This window comes from Dipodomys ordii, unplaced genomic scaffold (assembly GCF_000151885.1).
Source record: "Dipodomys ordii isolate 6190 unplaced genomic scaffold, Dord_2.0 Scaffold14, whole genome shotgun sequence".
In the NCBI taxonomy this organism is placed as follows: Eukaryota; Metazoa; Chordata; class Mammalia; order Rodentia; family Heteromyidae; genus Dipodomys; species Dipodomys ordii.
In genome coordinates, this window is record NW_012267230.1 from 4,553,784 (window position 1) to 4,577,903 (window position 24,120).

Here is a 24,120-nt window from a genome sequence, read left to right on the forward strand (position 1 = left end):
CGGAGAACGGACATGCGCAGAACACTCTCCAAGAGCCCCAAGGCAGACTCCGCCATCTCTTCCCACCTCCTTCTCAGTTTGGACTCCAGAAGCTCACATAAGCCACCGGCAGAGTCTTGACGGTCCATGGCTCTGGCAGGAGACTCTGTGTCCTGTCCACCACAGGCCACCTTGGGGCTCCCGGACAGCCCTGTTGCCAGCACCCGGGCTTGCTGCTCATGTGCCAGCTGGTCATGGGCCTTGCTAAGAGCCGAGCTGGACCAGGAGGCCCGGCCAGTGTACCCTACAGCCGAAGGGACCTAGACCGGCAGGTGGCGCTAGCACAAACCATCCTAGCACAAGGGGAGGGCAGGGCGCTGACTGAGGAAGGACCGACATCCACAGGACCAGAACACGGCACACCCCTCCCAGGTACCCGTGGGAGCAAGGGACCGGTGGGTGAGGCTAGGAGTCGAGTCTGCATGTCTTTGAGGCCCGTTTGTCCACCCACCATCCACCTATCATCCATCTACCCACCCACTCAGCCGCCATCCACCTGTTCAACCAGCTTCCACCCATTCATCCACCATCCACCTGTCATCCATCCATCTATCCATCCATCCGCCATCTAACTACTCATCCACCCATCAAGCCATCTATTCATTTGCCACCCATCCATCTACTCGCCCGCTCATCATTCCATGTGCCATCCATCCACCCATCCACTCAACACCCATCTATCATCCATGCATTCATCCATCCATTATCTATCTACTCATCCACTCATCAATCCATCGATCCATCCACTGCCAACCAACATCTATCTACTATACATCCTCCCATCCATCCACCCATTCATCCGCCCATCCATCCTCCCATCCATCCATCCATTCATCTGCCCATCCATCCACCAGTGCATAGGGATCTCAGCTGTCTGAGAGGGGTGCCAACCATAATAAATGGGTCACATCCCAGGCAGCTTTCTAATTACAAGCTCTGTCTACCACACCTGCTAGAGCGGCCAGATTCCCAGGCTGGCACAATTGATCTCAATGCCCCCTGGACTGTAGGTCAGTAGGGTATGTCAGAAGGGACAGGAAGGGCACAATTGCATTCTATAAACCCTGACCCCTTCTCCTCCAAGCAGGTTGTCTGATCCTAGCATGGCCATTTTGGGGGCAAGGACCCAAATGCAGAAGTGAGCGTGGCCTCCAGCCAATAATCAGTGAGAAACGGAAGCTTGAAACAGTCCCTTCTCCAGAGAGAGCCAGGAGAGCCTGGCTCTGAACAGCACCTTGCATCGGGAGCCATCACCAGGAAAGGCTCCTACGGCTGGTGGGGCTGGGGCTGGTGCTGAGGGGGCCACACTCCAGCCCAGGCCATATTCATACCCTGCCTGAGACTCGGCTCCTCCTGCCCCAAGCCCCAGCCTGCTGAAGATCTTCTCTCCCAGCTCCTACCCCGTGCATGAGTGTACACACGTGCATGTGTGCACACAAATACACACCTGACACACAGCTGGCTTCCGTTCCATATGCATATGCTTGAAAGAAACACGTATTCTTCTCTAGGTGTTTATTTAGGGATGGGGGGGTGGTTATATAGTTCTACATCTACTTACTGATCTAATCATTACTTGTATTTTTTTTTTGTCAGTCATGGGGCTTGAACTCTGGGCCTGAATGCTGTCCCTCAGCTCTTCAGCTCAAGGCGAGCGCTCTACCACTTGAGCCACTTCCAGTTTTCTGAGTGGTTTATTGGAGATAAGAGTCTCATGGACTTTCCCGCCCAGGCTGGTGTTGAACCTCGATCCTCAGATCTCAGCCTCCTGAGTAGTTAGGATTGCAGGCGTGAGCCACCGGCACCAAGCTTACTTGTATTTTTTTTTCTTTTTTAGAGTATTCAGTCACTCAGGTAAATTCTTTGTGATTCTTTTCCAGTTTCTGAGTGGTGTGTGTGTGTGTGTGTGTGTTAAAATTCTCAAAGCCTGTAGGTCAAGCCTGCAGCTTATGCCTGTAATCCTAGCTACTCAGATGGCTGAGATCTGAGGCTTGCAATTGGAAGTCAGTCCAGGCAGTCTAGTCCATGATATTCTCATTTCCAATTAACCACCAAAAAGCCAAAAGTGAAAACATTGGGGCTCAAGCCCTACAGCACTAGCCTAGAGCTAAAAAGCTCAGGAACAGCATGGAGTTTAAGCCCCAGGAATGCACACACACTCACACACACAGGCACACACACACACACAGGCACACACACACACACACATGCACGCATGCATGCACACACCATCTCTATCTATATGGGCTGGGGCCCAGTGGCTCACACTTGTAATCCTACTACTCCAGAGGCTGAGATCTGAGGATTTAAATTCAAAGTCAGGCTGGACAAGCAAGTCCATGAGACTCTTATCTCCAAATAACCACCAAAAAAGCTGGAAGCAGAGCTGTGGTTCAAGTGATAGAGCATCAGCCTTGAGCAAAAACATTAAGGGTCAGCACCCAGGCTCTGAGTTCAAGCCTCAGTATAGGGAAGGATCAGGGGGGGCAGGGAGGAAGGAGAAGAACAGGGAAAGGGGTGATCACATAAATCTGAGATGGGCCTTATGACACGAGGACCGTGCCACCCAGCCCTTCAACCCAGCCCTTCACGGTCTGTCTCCTAAGACAGCCATTTCCTGAGGATGTCAGCAACATCCTTGAAAGCCAAGGCCATCCATTGAACTTAATCTTCTCCAGGGCAGCTGTCCGTCCTCTCTGCCTAGCCGCACTAAGAAAAGTCTTGAGCGCTGAAATTACACAGTGACCTTTAGAAAAAAAAAATCCCGCTCTGAGCTAATGAAGTCTCAGCTCCTTGGACCACGAGACCACTCAAACCAGGCATGAGAAGGTTTTGACATTGAAAGGTTTGGACATGGCCAGATAAAGGCCACTGCAGCCCTGGCGAGGCCTCCCAGGGAAGCGCTGAGCCTCCAAAAAGCTGAAGAGCCAGCCTTACTTTCTCTATTGCCAGGACCTGCCCTGCAAGCTGTGTTCTGGCCACCAGGAAGGGCCCAGGCCATGGTGCACAGGTGACAACTCTCAGGACTGTCATTCATTCACCTGACAACACTCACAGAAGGTCCCACTGGGTCCCTCTGGGTTCCAGAGACCCTGAGGTGAATATGGTTCCTGGCACAAGGCTTGGGGACTGTTGGATACCTGGGTCCAGCCATGCTTCGTGGCCACGCCCCCTCCAGATGATGCTTCGTGGCCTCGCCCCCTCTAGATGATGCTTTGTGGCCACGCCCCTCACAGTCCACACTTCCCTTGGATCTCCAGGTCCCGCCCCCTGGCATACACCCCCCCCAAACCAGGCTCCTCAGCTCCCAGAATCCTTCGCCATTCTGAGTCAGGACTGTCAGACACCAACCAGCAGTCCCTACAGTGAGATCCGATTGGACTCTACTTCCAACTTCTATTAGACTTATTAAAATTCTTACTTCTTCTGTGATCTCCCTAAAGGCCAATTTCTAGCTGGCCCTATGCCTGAGGCCAGCCTCATTTGTATGGCCGGCCCCATGGCCTGCGAGTTTCCCAGCCCTGGCTTCCAGGAGTGCGCAAAGCGTGCGCTGGAATGTAAATCATGAATGACCAACCTCCGGGGGCCAACCCCAGGACGCAGCCTGGCCTGTAGCCTGCCTCAGAAAGTCTTCTTTTCTTCTAGAAGTGAAGACCCTCCCCTCCCCTGGGGGGGCAGCGCTGGTGAGCTCCTAACACCCCCTCATTCATTTCACAAACACAAGGCCACCTCTACTTGCAGGGATGGGGGGGGCAGCCACTGGGAATTGAGCCCTCGCCCCGCCCCCTCCCCAGGGCTAATGAGGAGAATGGCATACACTGAAGTAAAATCAATTATTACAAACGCCGAAAGAGATGTCTATACAGCCACGATCGAAAACTGGCAGCCCAGGGGCTGAATTCAACCTGCAGATGTTGGCAAGAGCCGTAAACACGGATAGATTTTTTTTTTTCCTTTTTTCTTGGGAGCCAACATTTAAAGACCTGGAGGATTTCCAGTAAAATATGGGATTTTTGGCTCCTCTTGCAAAAAAAATCAGAAACCCTGGCAACACCGGGTCTCCATTTCCCCTTGGCAATGACTGCAGTCTGAATGCTCAAACCCCCTCCGCACACCAGATCCATCTGATTCCCAGAGCAAATGGTATTGGGACATAGTAAGAGACTTCGGGGCGTGGCGAGGTCACGTGGGCAGGGGCCTCATAGAAGGGCTTCTTGCCCTTCCACCCCTTAAAGATCTAGCTTAGAAAGGGAACAGGTGTCAGTGGCTCATTCCTGTAATCCCAGCTTCCTCAGGAGATTGCGATCAACGTTTGAAGGCAGCAAGGCAGGAAAGTCCTGGGGATTCATCTCCACTCAGCTACCAAAAAGCTGGGAAGTGGAACTGTCGCTCGAGTGAGCCAGCTTTGAGTGAAAAAGTTAAGGGAGAGCGCGTAGGCAGGCCCTGAGTTCAAGTCCTAGTGCGAATAGAAACTGCCATCTATGAACCACGAAGCCCTCAGCAAATGCCAAATCTGTCAATGCCTTGATCTTAGATGTCACCTTCTCCAGCAAAGTAAGCGATACTGGCACATATTCAGATAGTCTCCCTCTTGCCCGGCCAGCCGGAGCTGCCCTGTCTAGCCGATGCTGATCACCGGAGGCTTGGCCATTGCTACCGCAGTATTTCCGTTCAAACACTCTGCCTCTGGCTTCCTTGCAGGCTGAGGACGGCATTTGCATTTCAGCCCCTGCAAAGGCTCAGCTGGGGAAGTCAGACCAGACATTGCAAAGAGCAAAGAGATTAACCCTTAGCCCTGATCAGTGCTGACCACATAATACAAGCGATCTCTACCTTTGTGCTTTTCCAGCCAGTACTGGGACTTGAACTCTGGGCCTGCGTGCTGTTTCCTTAGTTGTTTTTGTTTTCCCAATCAAAACTGGTGCTGTACCACTCCACTTCTGGCTTTTTGCTGGTTCATTGGAGATAAGAGTCCCGTGGACCTTTAACTGGCTTCAGAGGTCGATCCTCAGATCTCAGCCTCCTGAGTAGCTAGGAGGACAGGTGTGAGCCGATGGCACCTGACTCATGGATCTCACTAGAATTTTTTTTTTTTAAACAGAGCTGCAAAACTCCCATCAACAATATATTGAAACCAAGTCATGTCACAGCAGAACCTGTCCCTGGTGTGTTTGTGGTGAAGCTGGTGTGCGTGATCCGAGGGCGCTGTGGGTCACAGACAAGTAGAGAGGATTCAGTAATGACGAAGCCAGGGACCATCGTTGCTACGTTATATGTCGCTACCCTATATGTCTGGTTTAGATGGTGTCCCTGCTTCTAAAATCAGCTTGCTGTAAGCAGCTCCTGTTCAGTGCCATGGCTGCCCGATTGCAGGTCATTAACCACCCCCTCAAGCCTCTCTCCTTTTATTAGCTGTGTGCATTGTGCAAAGGGGTCTCATTGTGCTACGTTGTGCATGTATGTAATGTACTTAGACCGCATCCACCCCCTCCGTGACTCCCTCCTCCCTGCCTTGTTGCTTTCTAGCTTCGATTTATGGTCTCTCCTGATTGGCTAAGTGGAGAGAGTACCTTTGTGGTCCAGGTGAATTCCAGGCCACTGAGTGAGTCTGAGGCCACACAGCTGTCATACGCAGCCCAGCATTAAGTGATGCCTGGCTCTCTTAAGTTCCTGTAGCCACTCAGCCAATATTTATTGAGCACCTACTAAATTTTTTTTTCCAGTGCTGCTTGTAAATTGGTAAGTGCAGTTAAGGGAAGAGGAAGGGGAAGAGGGATGGAGGTGAGCAGGAGGGAAGTGAGGGAAGTGATATTTGGAACCCCAGCGTGAAGGGAGAATGGTCAGACAGGTGGTGGACAGGAAGGACCTAGAGATCAAACCTCCCAGAGAGCCCTGAGTGATAGCGAGCAGAGGGCAATCAGGTGGCTGGAAAGGATGAACGGCCCAGGTCGTGTTCTGTGGGCGTGGCAAAGAGGTCAGCTTTTATCCCACGAAGGAGGCCTTTGATAAATACCAATGAGAAGTGGCAGACTCACTCACAAATCCTAGGCTCAATGGAAAAGGGCTTTTATAGATTTCTAAACTTCCACAGGAGCTAGAACTTGGTTATCTCATGGAGACAAATACTGGATAAATACCAATTTCGGCCACATAGGGGATGGGGTAAAGGGATCACCGCACCAAGGGGCAGAGCTGCTAAAATTTATGAGTTTCCTCTGTCAGGTCGCCTTTTCTTCTCTATTTACTGGGTTCCTAGAGGTGTCACAGGAAGGAGAAAAGCATATTCCCTTGGCAAAACTCCCCCAGAGGAATTTCTTCAGCTTGCACAAGAGAGGGAGTGAGGGTTGGGGTGCTGTTTTGTTTTCCAGACAGGATTAATCCAGGCACTGAGAGCGAACACCTGTAATCCTAGCTTCTCTAGAAGCTGAGATCTGAGGATCATGATCGGAAGCTAGCCTGGGCGGGAAATCCCCTGTGAGACCCTTATCTCCAATTAACCACTCAAAAACCAGAAGTGAAGCTGTGGTTCAAAATGGTGGAGCATCAGCCTTGAGCAAAAGAGGCCCTGAGTTCAAGTCCCATAACTGACAAAAAAAAATTTTTTTTAATTTAAGTAGATTAGTGTTTGCTTGAGGCTTCTCTGGTTGGTTGAAAATGGGGAGTAGCTTCTCGTGAGGGTGAGGTTTATTTTAGGTAATGGGAATGCTTTAAAATTAGATGCCTATTAAAACCACCAAATTCCAGACTTTTAAAATAGGAAAAGATTGCGATATGCAAATAGCATCTTAATAGAGTTATATTTAAAAAAAATTAAAAGCCAAGGAGATTTACTTATTTATTTATTTTGCATCGGAAGCCAGTTTTGAGGGTTTCTTGAATACGGTTTGCATTTCTCTGTGGTGACAGTGGACTGAGGATGGGAGGGGGGGGGTGTCCCCAGGTTTGTCCTGGTCCCCATGCTGCTGGCTGCCCAGCATCCGGGCAGCTCTGGCCATGTGAATCACTGGCACAAAGTATGTGGGCGCTGCACGGGAGACCCTCAGCCCCGGCAGGGAGACCACCGCTCTCCCTCGCAGCAAAGCACGCTGGGAACCCGAAGGGACCACAAGGACCCAGCGGTGTGTGCTGGGCGCAGCCCCCAAGAGACTGTCCAACGCTAAAGCACAGGAAACTCTTAAGCCAGAGTCCCTACTTACTAGCTCCAGGCCTCAGTTTCCCCAGGAATAAATGGAAGGGCAAGAACAGCACCTGCATGCCCCAGGACCCTAGGAACAAGACACCTAAACTTGGGGAGCTTCCTGGCCGGGGCCCTGGGCCTGATTTCTGTCTTTGATATGAAGTGAGTGAGCTTTCCTGTGAGTACGTAATCAACCCCGAGGAATGGAGTAGAAACAGAGGGCAGATGGGGCCCCCCAAAAACTTGTGGCTGGCGTCTCCTTCTTGGGGACACTGGTTGCTATGGTGTGATGGTCTCTCCCTCGGGCCCACAGGGGCCTGCAGACACTGGTTTCCTGTGGGGTTCGGCCCCTCTCCCTGCCTTTTCCAACACGTGCCCTCCGCACTTGGTCTTCCGTGCAAACCCCTGCCGTCCTCTCCCCCTCCTCCAGGTTCCCTTGGCCCAGCCTGAGAAGCGGGGTGAACAGCCCCCACTCAGCGGGGCGCCATATTGTCCAGCTAGGGTGTAGGGTGGCTAACAATATTGAGAGCCAAGGAACCTCCCTCTAAGGACCAATGGACCCTTCTAGCAAGGAGCAGGGTGGGCAGAGGATGGGGTGTTCCAGAGAGGATGCTAGGGGACCCCAAGGGACCCCAGGGGACTTCTGTCAGCATCCTCCTGGGAGCAGCCCGAGCAACAATGCCATGGGAGGTAGTTTGATCAGATACCAGAGTAGAGGGTTCCATTAATTGTGTGTGTGTGTGTGTGCACCAGTCCTGGGGCTTGAACTCAGGGCCTGGGCGTGGTCCCTGAGCTTTTGTGCTCAAGGCCATCACTCAACCATTTGAGCCACAGCTCCACTTCCCATTTTTGGTGGTTAATTGGAGATAAGAATCTCATGGACTTTCCTGCCCAGGCTGGCTTCGAACTTTGATCCTTAGATCTCAGCCTCCTGAGTAGCTGGTATTACAGGCATGAGCCGCCAGTGCTTGGCTTCCAATGAAACTAAACCCACAGGATCCCTGTTAACACTGGACAAAGAAGGCCAAAGACAGAGCCCAAGGTCAAGGCTCAGCAAGAAGACGGATTTAAGCTGTCCTACAGGAGATCCTTTGTCCACACCAATCAAAGCTGGCCGTTCGAACGTTTCCAGAATTACCAACGAAGCCTAATTGCCAGTTTGGGTAAAGGCTCCCGCTCTGCCTTCTCCTCTCCCCTGGAAGACGGTGTGACCTTGGGCTGAGTTGGCCCAGCAGATGGCCTGGCCTGATCTGCCTCCATGGGGACCCAGGGTTGGACTGTGTCCAGCCCCCCTGATCCACCTCTTCCTGAATGGGAGATGGCTCCCCCTGCGCCCCCGGGTGCCAACACCAGCCCTCATGCTCTCCAGGAGCTCCAGCAAGCCCCACATGGGCCTCATGGCTCCCCCTTCTTTTCCCCACAGAAACACCACTGCCTGGCTCTCCACCTCTGGCTGCTTCTCTTCTGAAGTGTCCCTGGCTGCTTTGTACCCCTCTTCCCTCCCTCCCTCCTTCCTCCGGTCTCACACATGGTGTGCGGTCCTACACAAAGCGGTCTTGTACAAAGTGCTTTGCAACCAGCCCAGGGTCCCCTCCACAACTGTCCCGCTGTGTGACCTGGGGTCAGTCAATTAACTTCACCCAGCCCTGTGTCGTTTATCTGCCTGAAATTAGGGAGATCATCTTATTTACTCCCATACACACACCCCCAGGCAGGGAAGAACGCTGGGTTTTCCGAAGGCAGGCAAACTTTGATTAGCTCCGGGAGGAAGGCGATGGATCTGCCCCTCCCCTCCCCAAACAGCTGCAGGAATCCGCTCCAGCTGTCTTGGGCTGCCAGATGTTTTATTGCTTTTGTTTCTGGATGGGGAATAAGTGGGTGGGCAGGAGCACGGGTGGGAGGGGGCTTGGAGACTAGGGGGGGGGGAGTCTTGGACACTGGATGGAGGGAAAGCAAAGGAGAAGAGAAGAGGAGGTGTAGGGGTACGCTCACTCAAGGCTCCCAGGCCCTTCTTGCTGAAAGGCCAGCCAAGGGGGTGCTGGGTCAGGGAGTCCCCCAGTCATCCCGGGAACGCTCTCAGATGCATCCAATACAATTCATGTGAGCAAGAGGAGAGTAGTCACAGGGAAACGTGGACTGGTGGCATGTGGGGGGTCCAGGGAAATTCGAAAGATGTTCACAAGTTAGAAGTGAAGTTGCCATTGTTCCCCACCCATACTCATGGGATCCAAGTTCACAGACTCTCAGATTATTCAGTAGTAGTAGTAGTAGTAGTAGTAGTAGTAGTAGTAGTAGTAGTAGTAGTACTGTGGTTTGATCTTAGGGCCTGGTCCTGTCCCTGAGCTTTTTTTTTGCTCAAGGCTAACGCTCTACCACTTGAGCCACAGCTCCACTTCCGGCTTTTTGGTGGTCCATTGGGAGATGAGTCTCATCGATTTTCCTGCCCGGGCTGGCTTTGAACCGTGAACCTCAGATCGCAGCCTCCTGAGTAGCTGGGATGACAGGCGTGAGCCACTAGTATCTGTCTAGGGCTCCCCTACCCCCACTTTTACAGCTCCATGAAAGTCTCCACTGGCCCCCCTCTACCTCCAGTATAACTATCTCCCCTGGTACCCCCATCTACCACCAAGCTGTGCGGCCCCGATCTCCAGAGAACCCCCACATACACACCCCGAGTTCCCCATCCCCTCCATCTCCCCCATGTCCCTTGCTGCCCGAAGGCTCACCGCCAGAGCCCCGCCCAGTGCCTGGCATGCCAGAGAAGCCACAGGGGCCCAGGGCCTGGCTTGGGGTCACCCCTGGCGGCCCCAGGGCCCTTCCTTACCTGAGAGCACCGTGAAGACAGCAGCGAAGGCATTGAGCTTCAGCCCGTCGATGACATTGCTAGAGTGGAAGAGTTCGAGACACATAAGGCTGAAGCCCACCACCAGCAGCAGGATGTACAGGACCTCCGACACCACAGACAGCCACAGCACGCCTGCGGGGCAGAGCAGAGAGGCCCCACGTGGGGGGGGCAGGCCTGTCAGGGCCACCTGCGGCTCTGCCTGGGGGACCCCCTCCCCACCTGTCACCCCGCCATGCTGATGCCCAGCCAGGACCCTGAGATCAACCACAGCCCCGTGTGTGTGTGTGTGTGTGTGTGTGTGTGTGTGTGTGTGTGTGCACGTGTGTGCGCGTGTGTGCCAGTACTGGGGCTTGAACTCAGGGCCCAGGCGCTGTGTCTGAGCTTTCCTGCTCAAGGTTAGTTCTCTGCCATTTAAACCACAGCTCCAATTCTAAGCTTTTTGGTGGTTCATCGGCGATAAATAAATCTCATGGACTTTCTTGTCTAGGTTGGCCTTTTTTTTTTTTCCTTTTTGGTCAGTCGTGGGGCTTGAACTCTGGGCCTGGGCGCTGTCCTTCAGCTCTTCAGCTCAAGGCAGGTGCTCTACCACTTGAGCCACAGCACCACTTCTGGTTTTATGGTGGTTTACTGGAGATGAGTCCCACACACTTTCCTTCATAGGCTGGCTTTGAACTGTGATCCTCAGAGCTCAGCCTCCTGAGTAGCTAGGATGACAGGTGTGCACCACTGGTGGTGCCCAGCCCGGGTTGGCCTAGGAACCAAGATCCTCAGATCTCAGATCTCCGGAGTGGCTCGGATCAAAGGCCCACACCACCAGCACCAGGGCCCAATGAATTCTTCATGTTTACCTAAATCGATTTGCGGAAGAATTCCCATCACTGACCAACCACTGCGAGTTCTCATCTTTTCACAGCTCACAGGCTGGGCCATCCCTACCCCTGCCTGTAAGCAGCGATTCCTTCCACCCAGGCCTAGCCCGGGGGTCTTCGGGCCAGGTGATTTACCCAGTGGAGAGAACCCCAGTAACTGAAGCACGCACCTTCATCCCTGCTACCCCAGGGGCTTGTAGGGTTTGGGAAAACTTCTCCCTCGCTAAAAATAATCGCATCTCCTGGGCAAACCCGTGGATTCCGTGCGCGCTTGGCAGCCTGCGTGTCGTGAAAACACCTCCCTGGCACCACACATGCACACACGGTCCCCAAAGCTTCTGCTGGCCCTGAGCCAGCTCAGCAGGGAGCTGAGCTGTGCCAGGAGGAGCTGCCCCCCCACGCCAGCTGCCCAGGCTCCTCTGGTGGCCTCTGCAGCATTTGGGGGGCCCCCGTCTCTGAGCTCTGACTCAGCTGCTCCCCGACCTCAGCCCCCACCCCCAGGCTCCTCCCTGCCCACACCATTCTGGGCCAGGCCCTCCCCTGCTCTACCTGCCAGCCTGGCTGGCACAGCTCTGCTCTGTCAGGGGTGCTGGGTGCTGGGTGCAGGGCCTGGGTGCTGGGGGTTAAGTTAGCGGCGGAGTACTGGGCTCCAGGCACCCAGCTGTGTGATGAAGTTACTTCTGGGATTCTTGCTGAGCATCACCCCCCACCCCAACCCCTGGCCCCTACCCTCAGCTTTGCTCCAAAGGCTCCAGTTCATCCAAGCCCAGGAAAGGACTGGCACTAACAAGAATGAGGGCAGGCATACTTGAGCCACAACCCCTGCCCAAGCCCTTTGGGCTTTTCTTTATCTTTCATGTAGGGTCTCATGTTTTGGCCTTGGCCAGCCTGAATGGTAATTCTCCTACACAGCTCTCTCCCACCATGTAAGCTGAGATTACAGAAGGGTACCACCAAGCCCCAGCTTCTGGATTGAGATGGAGTCTCACTTTTTTTTTTGCCCAACCTGGCCTTGAACTGTGACCTTCCCCAATCTCCATCTCTCAAATAGCTGGGATTACAAGAATGAGCGACCATGCCGGGCTACAAGGTATTTCTGTGGTGTGGACTCCTCTGTGGCCTTCTTATAGAAACAACTCCTATAGGGCCGAAGCTGGTGGCCAACCAGCAAGGCCAGAGACACTAGGACGTTGTCTCTCAGACACCCATCCCCTGGCCCCAGACTCCCTGACCCAGGAGCTCCCGGATGGGGCCAGGTCTGTGTTTCTGTAGATCCCACCATGATGCTTGCACATGCTCAGAGATGAGGTCCACTGTCTATGGTGTCTGCTTAAATGCACATATACGAAAAACCAAAGCGGAAGGGAGGCAGCGCCCAGCGGGCAGGGAAAGCTCCTGGCCCACAGAGAGAAGATGGTGGAGCCATTGGGAATGCTGCCCTGTGCCCAGCTGAAGGGAGGGGGGATGGAGGAGGCTGGCATCCCCACACCCCTGCCCCGACAATGCAGGGGGGGGAGGGGAGGGGCGGGCGGACAGGCTCCACAATCACCGAGTGATTGTGCCAGTCCCCGAGAGTCGCCACTAATGACTGGATTTGCAGAGAAGAATGGCCGACCTCCGGGGCCAGGGAGAAATGAGATGATTTCTCATCAGGCCCGAGGCTCTTAGGATGACAGCTAATCCCCCTTAGGGGGGGCTGCTTTTCTTTTTTTTGGGGGGGGGTCTGGTCCTGGGGCCTGAACTCTGGGCCTGGGCCTGGGCACTGTCCCTCAGCTCTTCAGCTCAAGGCTAGCGCTCTACCACTTGAGCCACAGCACCACTTCCGGTTTTTTTCTTTTTGCTTATGTGGTGCTGAGGAATCGAACCCAGGACCTCAGGCATGCAAGGCAAGCGCTCTCCCACTAAGCCATCTTTCCAGCCCCAGGGGGGGGCTGCTTCTCTCTCTCTGTCTCTCTCTCTGTCTCTCAGTCTTTGTCTCTCTGTCTCTCTCTCTCAAAAAATAAATAAAACTTCTCGAAGCCAACTCTAATCCCGCACTGGCAGAATTGATGGGTTGGGGGAGAGGATTTCCTGACTTCTTGCCCCTGATGAGAGCGCAGGGCGGGCTCCTGGGTTGGGTGGGGGAGGTCCTGGGTGTGGTCGGTAGGAGAGGCCTTTTCTCTCCGCCCCTTGGTGACCTCAGGCCATCACAGGTCCGCAGTATCAATGATGCACACATAATGAGCTCAGGCAAGCCAAGCAAGATGGTAAGACATTACTGTGAGTGATTGTAACCATTAGCCATCATCATAGCCAAGCCAAGACAGAAAGGCAGCAGCAGGTGCTCAGCCTGTAATCCCAGCTACTTGGGAAATGGAGGTTGAGAAGATCACAGTTCAAAGCCAGCCTGAACAAAAAAAAAAAAGTGAGTGAGACCACAATTCAGCCTATATCAACCAAGCATCGGAGCCGGGCGCTGGTGGCTCACGCCTGCCATCCTAGCTACTCAGGAGGCTGAGATCTGAGGATCATGCTTCAAAACCAGCCTGGACAGGAAAGGTTGTGAGACTCTTCTCTCCAATAAACCACTAGAAAACCGGACGCGGCACTGTGGCTCGAGTGGTAGAGCGTTGGTCTTGAGCTGAAGAGCTCAGTGACAGACCCCAGGCCCAGAGTTCAAGCCCCATGACTGACAAAAAAAAAAAAAAAGCCCAAGCATGGTGGCTCACTTCTGTAATCCCAGCTACTTGGGAAGGGTTATAGAGGAGAATCACAATCCAGGCTAAGAGCAAAACCACAAGACCCTATGCAAACCCCTCATGGAGCAAAACCACAGCAAACATTGAACACGTGGCAGGGTCGATCCACAGACACATGCTTTCAGAGTAAACCTCTCTCTTTTTGTTTTGTCGGTCGTGGGGCTTGAACTCTGGGCCTGGGCGCTGTCCCTCAGCTCTTCAGCTCAAGGCGAGCGCTCTACCACTTGAGCCATAGCACCACTTCCGGTTTTCTGGTGGTTTATTGGAGATAGGAGTCTCACGGTCTCTCTTGCCCGGGCTGGCTTTGAACCGAGATCCTCAGATCTCAGCCTCCTGAGTAGCTAGGATGACAGGCGTGAGCCACCAGCGCCTGGCTACATCTCTCTTTTTTTTAAAATACAAATAGCAAGACTAATAATTAGCCACATATGGTGGTTAACACCTGTCATTTCAATCTCTCTGTGGAGAACTGGATGGATCTGGGTGCTGGGTTCAAGGCTAGCTAGGGCAAAGAAGTTATTGAGCCAGCATTTCAACACCCAAACCAGGTCTGGTGGCTCACGTCTGTGATCCCAGCTACACTGGAGGCAAAGGTAGGAGGCCCTAGCAAAAAAATCAACCATGAAACACTCTCCACAGAATAACCTAACGCTTCAGTGGTTAGAATTACCCACCTGGTACACCCAACACGTGAATAAAAATAAATGAAGGGGAAAAAGCAGACTGTGAAGTACGATGTAATAGTAAATGCATAAACCAGTGACACAGCTTTAGCTGTCATAAAGCGTGATACACCGGGTGGGAGGCGTGGCTCAAGTGGTTAGAGCGCCAGCCATGAGTGGAAAAGTCAAACTCAAGTGTGAGGCCCTGAGTTCAAGTCCTGATATTGGCACACACACACAAAATAAATAAATAAACAAAAGAATGAATTCACCTGGCTCTGGTGGTTCACACCTGTCATCCTAGCTACCCAGGAGGCTGCGATCTGAGGATCCAAGTTCAAAGCCAGCCCTGGCAGGAAAGTGCATGAGACTCTTACCTCCAATGAACCATCAGAAAATCAGAAGTGGTGCTGTGGCTCAAGGTGGTAGAATGCTTGCCTTGAAAAAAAAGAGCTCAGGGACAATGCCCAAGCCCTGAGTTCAAGGCCCACTCTTGTGTCCGTACAATCTCATGGGGTCACTGAACAGTTGGTGTCTTGTGATTTGGGTTGACAGGAGCTGGGCAGGGTGGCTGCTGACCCTGCGCGTGGCCACAGCAGTGAACAACCCGTGGCCACAGTGCTCCGGCGCTGTGTGATGTGTGTGCCCGTCCTGGGGTTTGAACTCAGATCTCAGCCTCCTGAGTAGCTATCCGGAGGTGGACTGACCGACCGATCAGGAGAAGACAACTTTTTTCCCTCAAAAGAAAAAAAAATATCAGTTTAATGCATGAATTGGATCCATGATGACATGGTGGCGGCCACCAGCAAGACAGGCCACCAGCGGAGGCGGAGCATGCGAAATCATGTAAATTCATGTAAATGATGCCCCACGGGCTGCTGGGATAGCCAGACGCTTGCTTGGTGACAGCTGCTCCTTCCGAAATGTCAACATGGCAGCTCAGAGACAAGGGAGGCCCGGGCTGGGAGGAAGAGGCCAGAGGCCTCCCCTGTGGACAAGAGGCTTTGGGTCCCAGGACCCCGAGTCCAGGTCCCTTCGCTGTGATGGATCTCAGTTTCCCTCTCAGGAAAGTGAGCAGCAGCTCAGACAAAATTGCTGGCAGGCTGAATCTGGCCTCAGAAAAAGTCTTCTTTGGCCCACACAATATTTTTAAAAATATCTGAATTCATTAGCAACGTTTAAAAATAGGGAACTTGTCCCCAGCTCAGGGCTCCAGTAAAAGACCCGCCCACCTCACCCTGCCAGCCCCCCCCCCCAGAGATCCTGCCTGGAGACCACACACACACACACACACACACACACACACACACGACAGAGTCTAAGGTTATCTGTCTCTTAATTCTCTACAGGAATACAGCATTTCATTTGTTGAGACAGAGTCCCACTACATAGCCCAGATTGGCTTGGGACCCGTGATCCTCCTGTCTCAGTATCCTGAATGCCAGGATGATAGACATGCACCCCAGCGCCCGGCTTATCATAAAGGCAGCATTTTACAACTCTGAGTCATAAAATAGACCCTGATCTCCACGTGAAAGGTTGAAATAGGCAGCAAACTCACTCAGCCAGCTTTCCCCAAGAGCTGGGGAGGGGGGCTCCTGGCAGACACCAAAGAGAGCCCTCCTGCTGGGGGGGGGAGGGGGCCAGGATCACCGGCACAGCAGAAGGGACTATCTGGATGTAGCTAAGCCCTTGAGATGGGGAATTCTTTTGGACCATCAGCATGGCTGATGGGACCCGGGAGTCTCGGAGTGGGGTTGGGAGTGCTGTAAGGCCTTGAGCCCTGGAACACTTGTCCCCTTTACTTTGGGGACATGGCGAGGAACTGGGCTCTCCCCTGGGGCGTCTGGAAGGGGACACACAAGGCAGGAGGCTGCTATGTAGCAGGTGCTCATCTAACAAGCCCAAGGTAGGGGCTTCCATCCCCTGGGAATTGCCAAAAGAAGAGGCAGAGGAGGAGGAGGAGGAGGAACACGAGCAAGAGCTTCTAGAAGATTCCAGAAAGGACCCAAAAGAACCACAGCTCTAATGACACTTGTGTTATCTGTGTGTCTCCCAACCCTTGTCTCTGGAAGGATTGGGTAAGTCCGATGTGTCTTCAGGGTAGCCCCCACTTTGGGAGGGGACCTGGATGTGGGGTCAGGCAGGTCTTAACCTCAAGTAGCACCTGACGTGTCTGAATACCACTGAGTTTTAATGAGATGGCGCACACGCACACACGCACACACACACACACACACACACACACACACAGAGTAGGGCCTCAGCAAATACTGGCGAATCATGCAGATAAGTAGGAGCAGCGAGGAGCGGCCAGGGTTCACAAACTGTACAAACTCATTTATCCCTGGAACGGATTCTGGAAAGTTCTCCTTGCCCCTTTGGTTCCCCCCAGGCCCTGAGGATTCCTGTCCCCCCGTCCCTGTCAATTCAGAAACATTTCAGGCAGACGTGACCTTTAGAAATAGCCCTGCTGTAATCCCAGACTGTCAGGAGAAGCCAAGACGTGTCACGGTGACCTTGGCCTTCAGCGGCAGACCACCGCAAGATATATATATATATATTAACTTTTTCTTCAGGATCCAGAAATGGGCTTTGAAAAGGAGCCATGCTGCACACAAGGGGAGGGGGGGCTGGAGGTGGGCAGGGGGGGGACTCAGGGTAGGAACTTAGAGAATCCTCAGCTCTCTGTGTCCCTTCCCCAGGTCCAGGACAGAGAGAGCAGACTCTGCAGAATAAACCGCGGACAGGTGCTTGCCTCATTCCCTCTCTTTTCTCCTCCCCCCACCCCATTGTGAGTGCTCGATTGCTCCCTCCCTCCTTCCCCTCACCCTCATTCTGTCTTTCTTCCTCTCCCATCATTTGTGGTGGTATTATTTATTCATTTAGTGTTGTGTGTGGGTGTTAGTACTGGAGGGCTTGAACTCAGGACCTGGATGCTGTCCCTAAGCATTGTTGCTCAAGGCCAGCGCTCAACCTCTTGGGCCACAGCTCCACTTCCAGCTTTTTTTCTGAGATAAGAGTCTTACGGACTTTCTGGGCTTGGGGGGCTGGTTTCAAACCAGGATCCTCAGATCTCAGCCTTCTGAGCAGCTAGGATGACAGGTGAGAACTACCAGGGCCAGCTCTGTTTTTTGTTTGTTTGTTTATTTGTCGGTTAAGGGGCCCGAACTCTGGGCCTGGGCGCTGTCCCTCAGCTCTTCAGCTCAAGGCTAGCGCTCTACCACTTGAGCCACAGCGCCACTTGCAGCTTTCTCTGCTTATGTAGTGCTGAGGAATCGAACCCAGGGCCTCATGCATGCAAGGCAAGCGCTCTACCACTGAGCCACCTTCCCAGCCCTTGTTGATTGGTTTTATGGAAAAAAAAGTTTCACTATGTGGCTCAGGCTGGCCTTGAACCCTGATACTCCTGCCTCTGCCTCCCAAGAATTACAGGACTGTACCACTATGCCCTGCTCATAAACGAGTCTCTTCTGGCTGAGGATGCTCACGGTGGCAGGTGGGAGAAGGCAGACAGGACTCCGCCAGGGCTTCACCTTGCCGTCTGAGTCTCTGTGAACCAGACAGCATCTTTCATCTTACCACCCCTCCCCTCTGCTCCACTTGGACCAAAGGAAGCCTGCTTTCATCCAGGGGAGTCTAAAAATACCCAGACTCACCAACTTCAGGGGTTGGCCATCTCCTCTGGGACAGACCCACGAAGCTTTTTGCCAATATAAATGGCATTTCCTTTGGTATTTTTAAAGATCACACAATCCAAAGGAATAAGCAAACTGGACTGGGGCCTTTGGAAGCTTCCAAATGCTTTTTTAAAAAAAGAAGAAGAAAAAGAAGAAAGTTTTTTTTTTTGTAAAGGAGGTATGAAAGGTTAGATTTCCAGACAGTTCATAAAAGGAACTAACCTAGTTTAAAAAAAATCATACGGAAAAATAGATTGAACCTCACTAGTAATAAGCTAGAATTTCTTTTTTGCCCCCCCCCATATTCGGGCTCTTCTGGCAGAAAATGGGAAAGGAAAAGTGAATTTCCCTGGAAGAAACATCTGTTTCTCTCTGAGGGGGATGTGGGGGGGGGAGGGGGGCAGAGATGGGCCCAGTCTTTGCCACCCCGCTCTCAGTGGTCTTCAGGATGCAATGCACAGAACTGTGGGTAATGGCTCAGGCTCTGGGGGGTGGGGTGGGGAGGAGACAGGGGGCCTGTGTGCCTGGCCATTCTCCCTGGAGTTTTCTTTCCTCTTATCCTGTCTCTGCTGCCTCTTGGCTCCATTCAGACAAACCTCAGCTCTCAAAACAAAATAGACAGAAATCCCAGCATCTCCATCCATCCATCTGTCCGGCTACCCATCCAGGGGGTGCCCCTCCCTCCCCTACAGCCTCCCCCCCCATCTTATCTGCTCAGCAGCTTGCTCACAAGCACATGACAGCTTTGCCCCCGTGGGTCTCTCATCTGGGAACCGGATGGTCAAACCTCCTAATTCCTACTATGGTTTGTCCTTCTCCAGAGGAACCCAGAGAACCCCACCCTCCACCCACCCCATCTGTGCCCTGAGGTCAACCCTTTGGGGAAGAGAACAGAACTGGGCATCCTCCTAAGGATCCCACTCCCGACCCACACTCTGAGCCTGGCATGGGGCAGGGGGCACCTACCCCACACAGCTGCCAGGCAGGGCTGTGCCCCAGGGCTGGACCAGCAGAACCTGCGGTGATTGGTTCAGGGGTGATCACGTGATTCCTGCTAAGCCCCAATCAGAGCCCATTCTGGGACTTGGCCTGGCCTAGGGAGGCTGCACTGAGACCTTCCTGGCCTTGTCCTGGCCTCCTGCCCAGTCCTCCTGGAGTCTGTGGCGTCTGGCCACCCAATTCCCAGCTGAGGAGACCCCCCTGAGAAAGGGCTATCATTTGACCCTGGCAGAAGTGCAGGGAAGACAAGAGCAGAGCTGCTGCAGGCAGGCCCAGACCCTGGATGGGTTGATAGCTTGGCATCTTTCTGGGTCTTCTTTAAGGAATCGAGAAACGCAAGGCGGCCCGGCCCCTGGGGCCTGGCATCACCTGGGCCAGGAGTCCCTGGGCCCGGGGATGGTGCCGCACTGAGTTCTGTTCCTTCCTGCACCAGAGCAGCCTCAGGTGTAGGCTCCCCGGCCGGGCCCTTCGCACATCCATGGCCTCACTGTTACCACCTAGCTAAGAGAGCAGAGAAGAAGAAAGTTCAGCAGCGCTGGGGCCTGCCTTAACCTGGGAGCTGCCCTGTCAGTTCCAGAAGCTTCTGCCGTGTGCGCTGAGCAATTAACCTATGAGCAGAGGCCAAAGCCAATTCAATCAGGGGGAGGGCTGGGAGGAGGGGAGTGGGGAGAAGGAGGGGCGCAGGGAAGGGGGAAGGGATCTGTGTCTGGCCTGTCTTGGGTTCACAGGGCAGATGTGGTGCCGTGCGTGTGTCCCGCCCTCACACTATGCGCTGGTCCTGGCAGGCTCCTTCCTCTGGTGCCTTCCGCTCCTTCCTCACCCCTCCAGGATCCCCAAGCTCCCCCCCAGGTGATCAAGTAAGGCACCTCCCACAATCTCTACCACTCCCCTGTCTGGGCTCTTGTAGGCTCCGCCCACCCGATGTAGGGCTTAATCATGTGCTTTGTGTGGCCAATGGGTAACACACACACACACACACACACACACATACACACTTGGCATCATTGGAACAATGTCCAGGACTGTGCCCTGCCCTGTCCACTGGAGGGTCAGGGGTCCCTGGGACATGGCTGAGGCCCATCACCCCAGGTGAAGCTGGCCTAGGCCAGGTGGTGATCAGCCGAGCCTGGTGGGGGAAGGTGGACTGCTGAACTGCCCCAGCTATTGGAGGAACCCATGCTCACGCTGCCCGGGCCTGACAGACAGCCGTGCATACACATCCCAAGTGTCTTCACGCTTCTTCCCTCTGTGCAAGCGCCTTGCCCACCCCCATCGCAGCCTCTGCCCAATTTGTGCAGCTCCACAGAGGGAGGAAGGCAGGCAGGCACAGGAACTTTCCCAGGAGCACAGGACAGCCAAGTGATATAGTTCCAGGTCTCCTGAGTCCCATTCATCATAGGACAAGGACAAATACATTGTTACCCAAGCAGGATGAATGGCTCCCTTCAGGAGAAACCTGTGCTGATAGGAGAGTACTGTTGTCCTTGTGTGTGGTGGCCCAGGGCCCTCAGAGCAAACACTGGGGCATCCGCACAGGACCCAGCCCCGTCCTCTCCCTGTGTGCAGCTGTGTCACACAATGAAGGTGCCACACACACACACAGCTGTACCGTGTTGTTTAGACAATTGTGACAAGGAAAAGAAAAACAACATGTTCGGTCAAGAGGCAGCTTGTTTCTCCTTTTCCTTTTTGGTTTCTGGGAGCGTCTTAATCTGTAGCCCAGGCTAGCCTTGAATTTCAGGTCTTCCCACCTCAGCCTCCAAGAGCTGGAATTGACCACTCTGCCAAGCCTCTAGAAATTCCTTTTCAGGGTACTGGTGTTTGAACACAGTGTTGTGAGCTTGCTCAGCAGACACTCCACTGGCCCTTTACACTTGCCATTCCTACTTCTCATTCTCTTCCTTGCTTGCTTGCTTCCTTGCTTTCTTGTTTTCTTTCTTGTTCTGAGACCAGGATTCAAACTTGGCACTTAACACTGCTTGCTGGCTGATGCTCTACCAATTGAGCCACGCCTCCAGCCCCTGTTCCTGCTATAGATCTATTACGTTTTCCAATTGCACAAAGCTTTGGTGGGTAAGATAGTATACTCAATAACAACTTCAAAAGTGAACATTTCAGGGCACCACTAGTTCATACCTGGAATCCTAGCCACTCAGGAGGTTGAGACCCGAGGATCATGATTCAAAGCCAGACCAGGCAGGAAAGTCCATAAGACTCTTATCTCCAATTAAACACCAAAAAACAAAAGGCCAGAAGTGGCACTGTGACTCAAGCAGTAGAGCACTAGCCTTGAGTGAAAAGCTAATGAACAGTTCCCAGGTCCTTAGTTCAAACCCCAGTACCCCATACACAAAAGCCAAAATTATTAGGTTGGGTATGGTGATTCCTGCCTTCAATTCCAGCTATTTGGGAAGCAGAGATTGGGAAGATCACAGTTTGAGAGAAACCTAGACAAAAAAAAAGAAAGAAAGAAAGAAAGAAAAGAAAAAAGCTATCCAGGTCTCGTCTTAACCAATACGTTAAGCACGGTGGTATGTACCTGTGATTCTAGCTACAGGAGGCTGTAGGTAGGAGGATCTTAGTCTGAGGTTGGCTTTGGGCAAAAACTCAAGTCACAAGGTTCTGAGTTCAAAAACCCCTCAGTCCCCACCTCCCCCCAAAAAGGAAATAACTGTATTCATTGTGAACAATGTTTAAAAAATCCACAAACATGAAAAGGCAAAACAATTTCCCCAGCAATACGCACAGATAAAACACTAGGGCAATTTCCTTCCTGTGTTACATGAGGGTGAGCTCTCCCCTCCCCCCCCCTCGAGCGGGAGCAGGCTGATCAGGCAGTTTTGCATCCTATTGGTTTCCCAAAGCATCATCTCAGAAACATTTTTATGTGTCACTTAATTACATTCCATTTTTTGCCATCATCTGTAACGATGCAATTAGTGTCCTTGTACACACACGTCTGTGTTGACAATATGAAATATTATACAGTCGTCCAAAATGAATTTGTCAAGGAATTTCTAATGATATAAAGACTCTCAGGGCTGCATTATTTATGCCAGCGAAACACCCAGAGATGATATGGCTGGGCCGGGCAGTGGAGGCATGGTTGCAGGAATTTGCTATATCATTGAATAGAATACTCTGTGGCTTTGAAGCTTGATGATCGTGAGGAATGGTGCAATGAGATGCTCTCTGAGCCTCAGTTTCCTCCTCTGGTCTCCAGAGGGGTTTTTCTTGAAGGATGTTGTGTTTCTTTTGGCAGGTGTGGGGGGGGGGAATCCCTAGGGCCTCCTGCCCACTATAGGTCAGTGCTCTGCCCCTAAGCCGAAATGGGCCAAGCACACAGGTTACATTGCCTGAGATCGTGCTGCAGTCATTCAATAATACTATGGAAGCTGGGGTGGGGGTGGGGGGGGGGGGACAGACAGGCAGACCTGTACCACCAGCTGTTTTGAGGTTGGGTCCTGGCTACATCCAAGCTAAATGAAACCATCAAGGGTCTGGAAGAGGCCCAGGCAAGTGGCAGATGCGTCCTCCCCTCCTCTTCCCTCCCCTCCCCCAGATTGCAGTCACCTGTCAGGGTGACTGAGAGTCCTGAGGAGCAAACGGCTCTGGGAACTGCAGACGCGATGTAGCCACCGCCAAGCAGGGGTTGATCAGGGCTGAAGCAGAGCCCGGGGATGGGGGAGACGGGCACTGACAGAAGGCGAGGAGGAACAGGTGCGCCTCCCCTCCCCTCCTAGCATGTGTGCACGCTCTGCGCATGAGCGCACGCCATGCGCATGTGCACACACACCGCGCATGCGCACATCCCCTATACGTGTGCACAGTAATCATGTGTGCAAGCACACTCCGTGCATGAGTACATGCCCTGCGCATGCCCACGGCCCGGCACCCGCCCTCTGCGCATGTGCATGGCCCTGCACCCACCATCTGCGCATGCGCACGGCCCTGCATCCGCCTTCTGTGCCTGCGCACAGCCCCGCACCGGCCCTCTGCGCATGCGCATGGCCCTGCACCTGCCCTGGATGCGTCCTTTGCACCTGTGCACCCTGCACATCGGTTTGGAAAAGTCCCAGCAGGGCTGGGCCTGCGTGGCCGAGGGAATGCGGTGACTTGCGGGGAGGTTGGGGAGAGTTTGTCCGATTTCCTTTTGTACTTCGGAAGGGACTATGCGAGCGCAGGGAAGACCCCACGGGACCCCACAGGAAGAGGGAGCTGGGATCGGGCACCCGCGGTCGCCCCTGCAATCCCAGCTACTCAGGAGGCTGAGATCTGAGCCTCGCGGTTCCAAGCCCGCCCTGGCAGGAAAGTCTGGATACATTCTAGAAAGAACCTGAGCTGGAACTTTAAAGACATACAAATTAAGCCATCTTCCCTTTGTCTGCCAAATTAGATACAAAATTGACATCAGGTCTTCCTTAGGGGACAGAAAACACAACCCAAACAAGCTGCAGCAGCCAGATAATCCATCCAGCTGAGAGTGTGGAGGAAGAAGACTCAGGCGCAGCTGGATCCAGGATTCAGGCCTTCCCTCTGCTCTTGGGGTTTGAGTCTCAGGCGCTACACTGTGGTAAGAACATGGCTGAACAAGCTAAGAGGGCCCTCAGAGAGCAAGAGACCCTTGGTTTAGAGCAAAACCAACTTCCTACCGTATTCAGATCCACTGGGCACAGTCCCTATTTTGTGTGTATTTGGTTCTGGTTTTAGGTTTTGTTTTTGGGGTTTTTGTCGGTCATGTGGCTTGAACTCTGGGCCTGGGTGCTGTCCCTCAGCTCTTCAGCTCAAGGCTAGTGCTCTACCACTTGAGCCACAGCACCACTTCCGGTTTTCTGGTGGTTTGTTGGAGAGAAGAGTTTCAAGGGAAAGTTAGAATGTGTTTGTGACTTTAACTAAGCATCACTATCCCACAATACTGTGACATTTGGGAAATTATGTAATCACTTAATCACAATAAAGAATTTGAAAAGAGGGCTAGGAAGGTGGCTCAGTGGTAGAGCGCTTGCCTTGCATGCATGAGGCCCTGGGTTCGATTCCTCAGCACCACATAAGCAAAAAGAATAAAAGCCGAAGTGGCGCCCCAATACCGGACCCAATAAATAAGTAAATAA

The 24,120-nt window shown here is 53.0% G+C and overlaps 1 protein-coding gene across 1 annotated transcript in view; it reads right to left on the reverse strand.

Moving 5' to 3' along the window:
- The window catches only part of Gsg1l (GSG1-like), a 53,093-nt gene that overhangs the window by 21,651 nt on the left and 7,322 nt on the right, over nt 1–24,120 (reverse strand). Inside the window, exon 2 of the mRNA XM_013011495.1 lies at nt 10,041–10,193. Within this exon, the coding sequence (XP_012866949.1) occupies nt 10,041–10,125 (85 nt within the window). The 5' untranslated portion in view covers nt 10,126–10,193. The remainder of the gene's footprint in view (nt 1–10,040; nt 10,194–24,120) is intronic.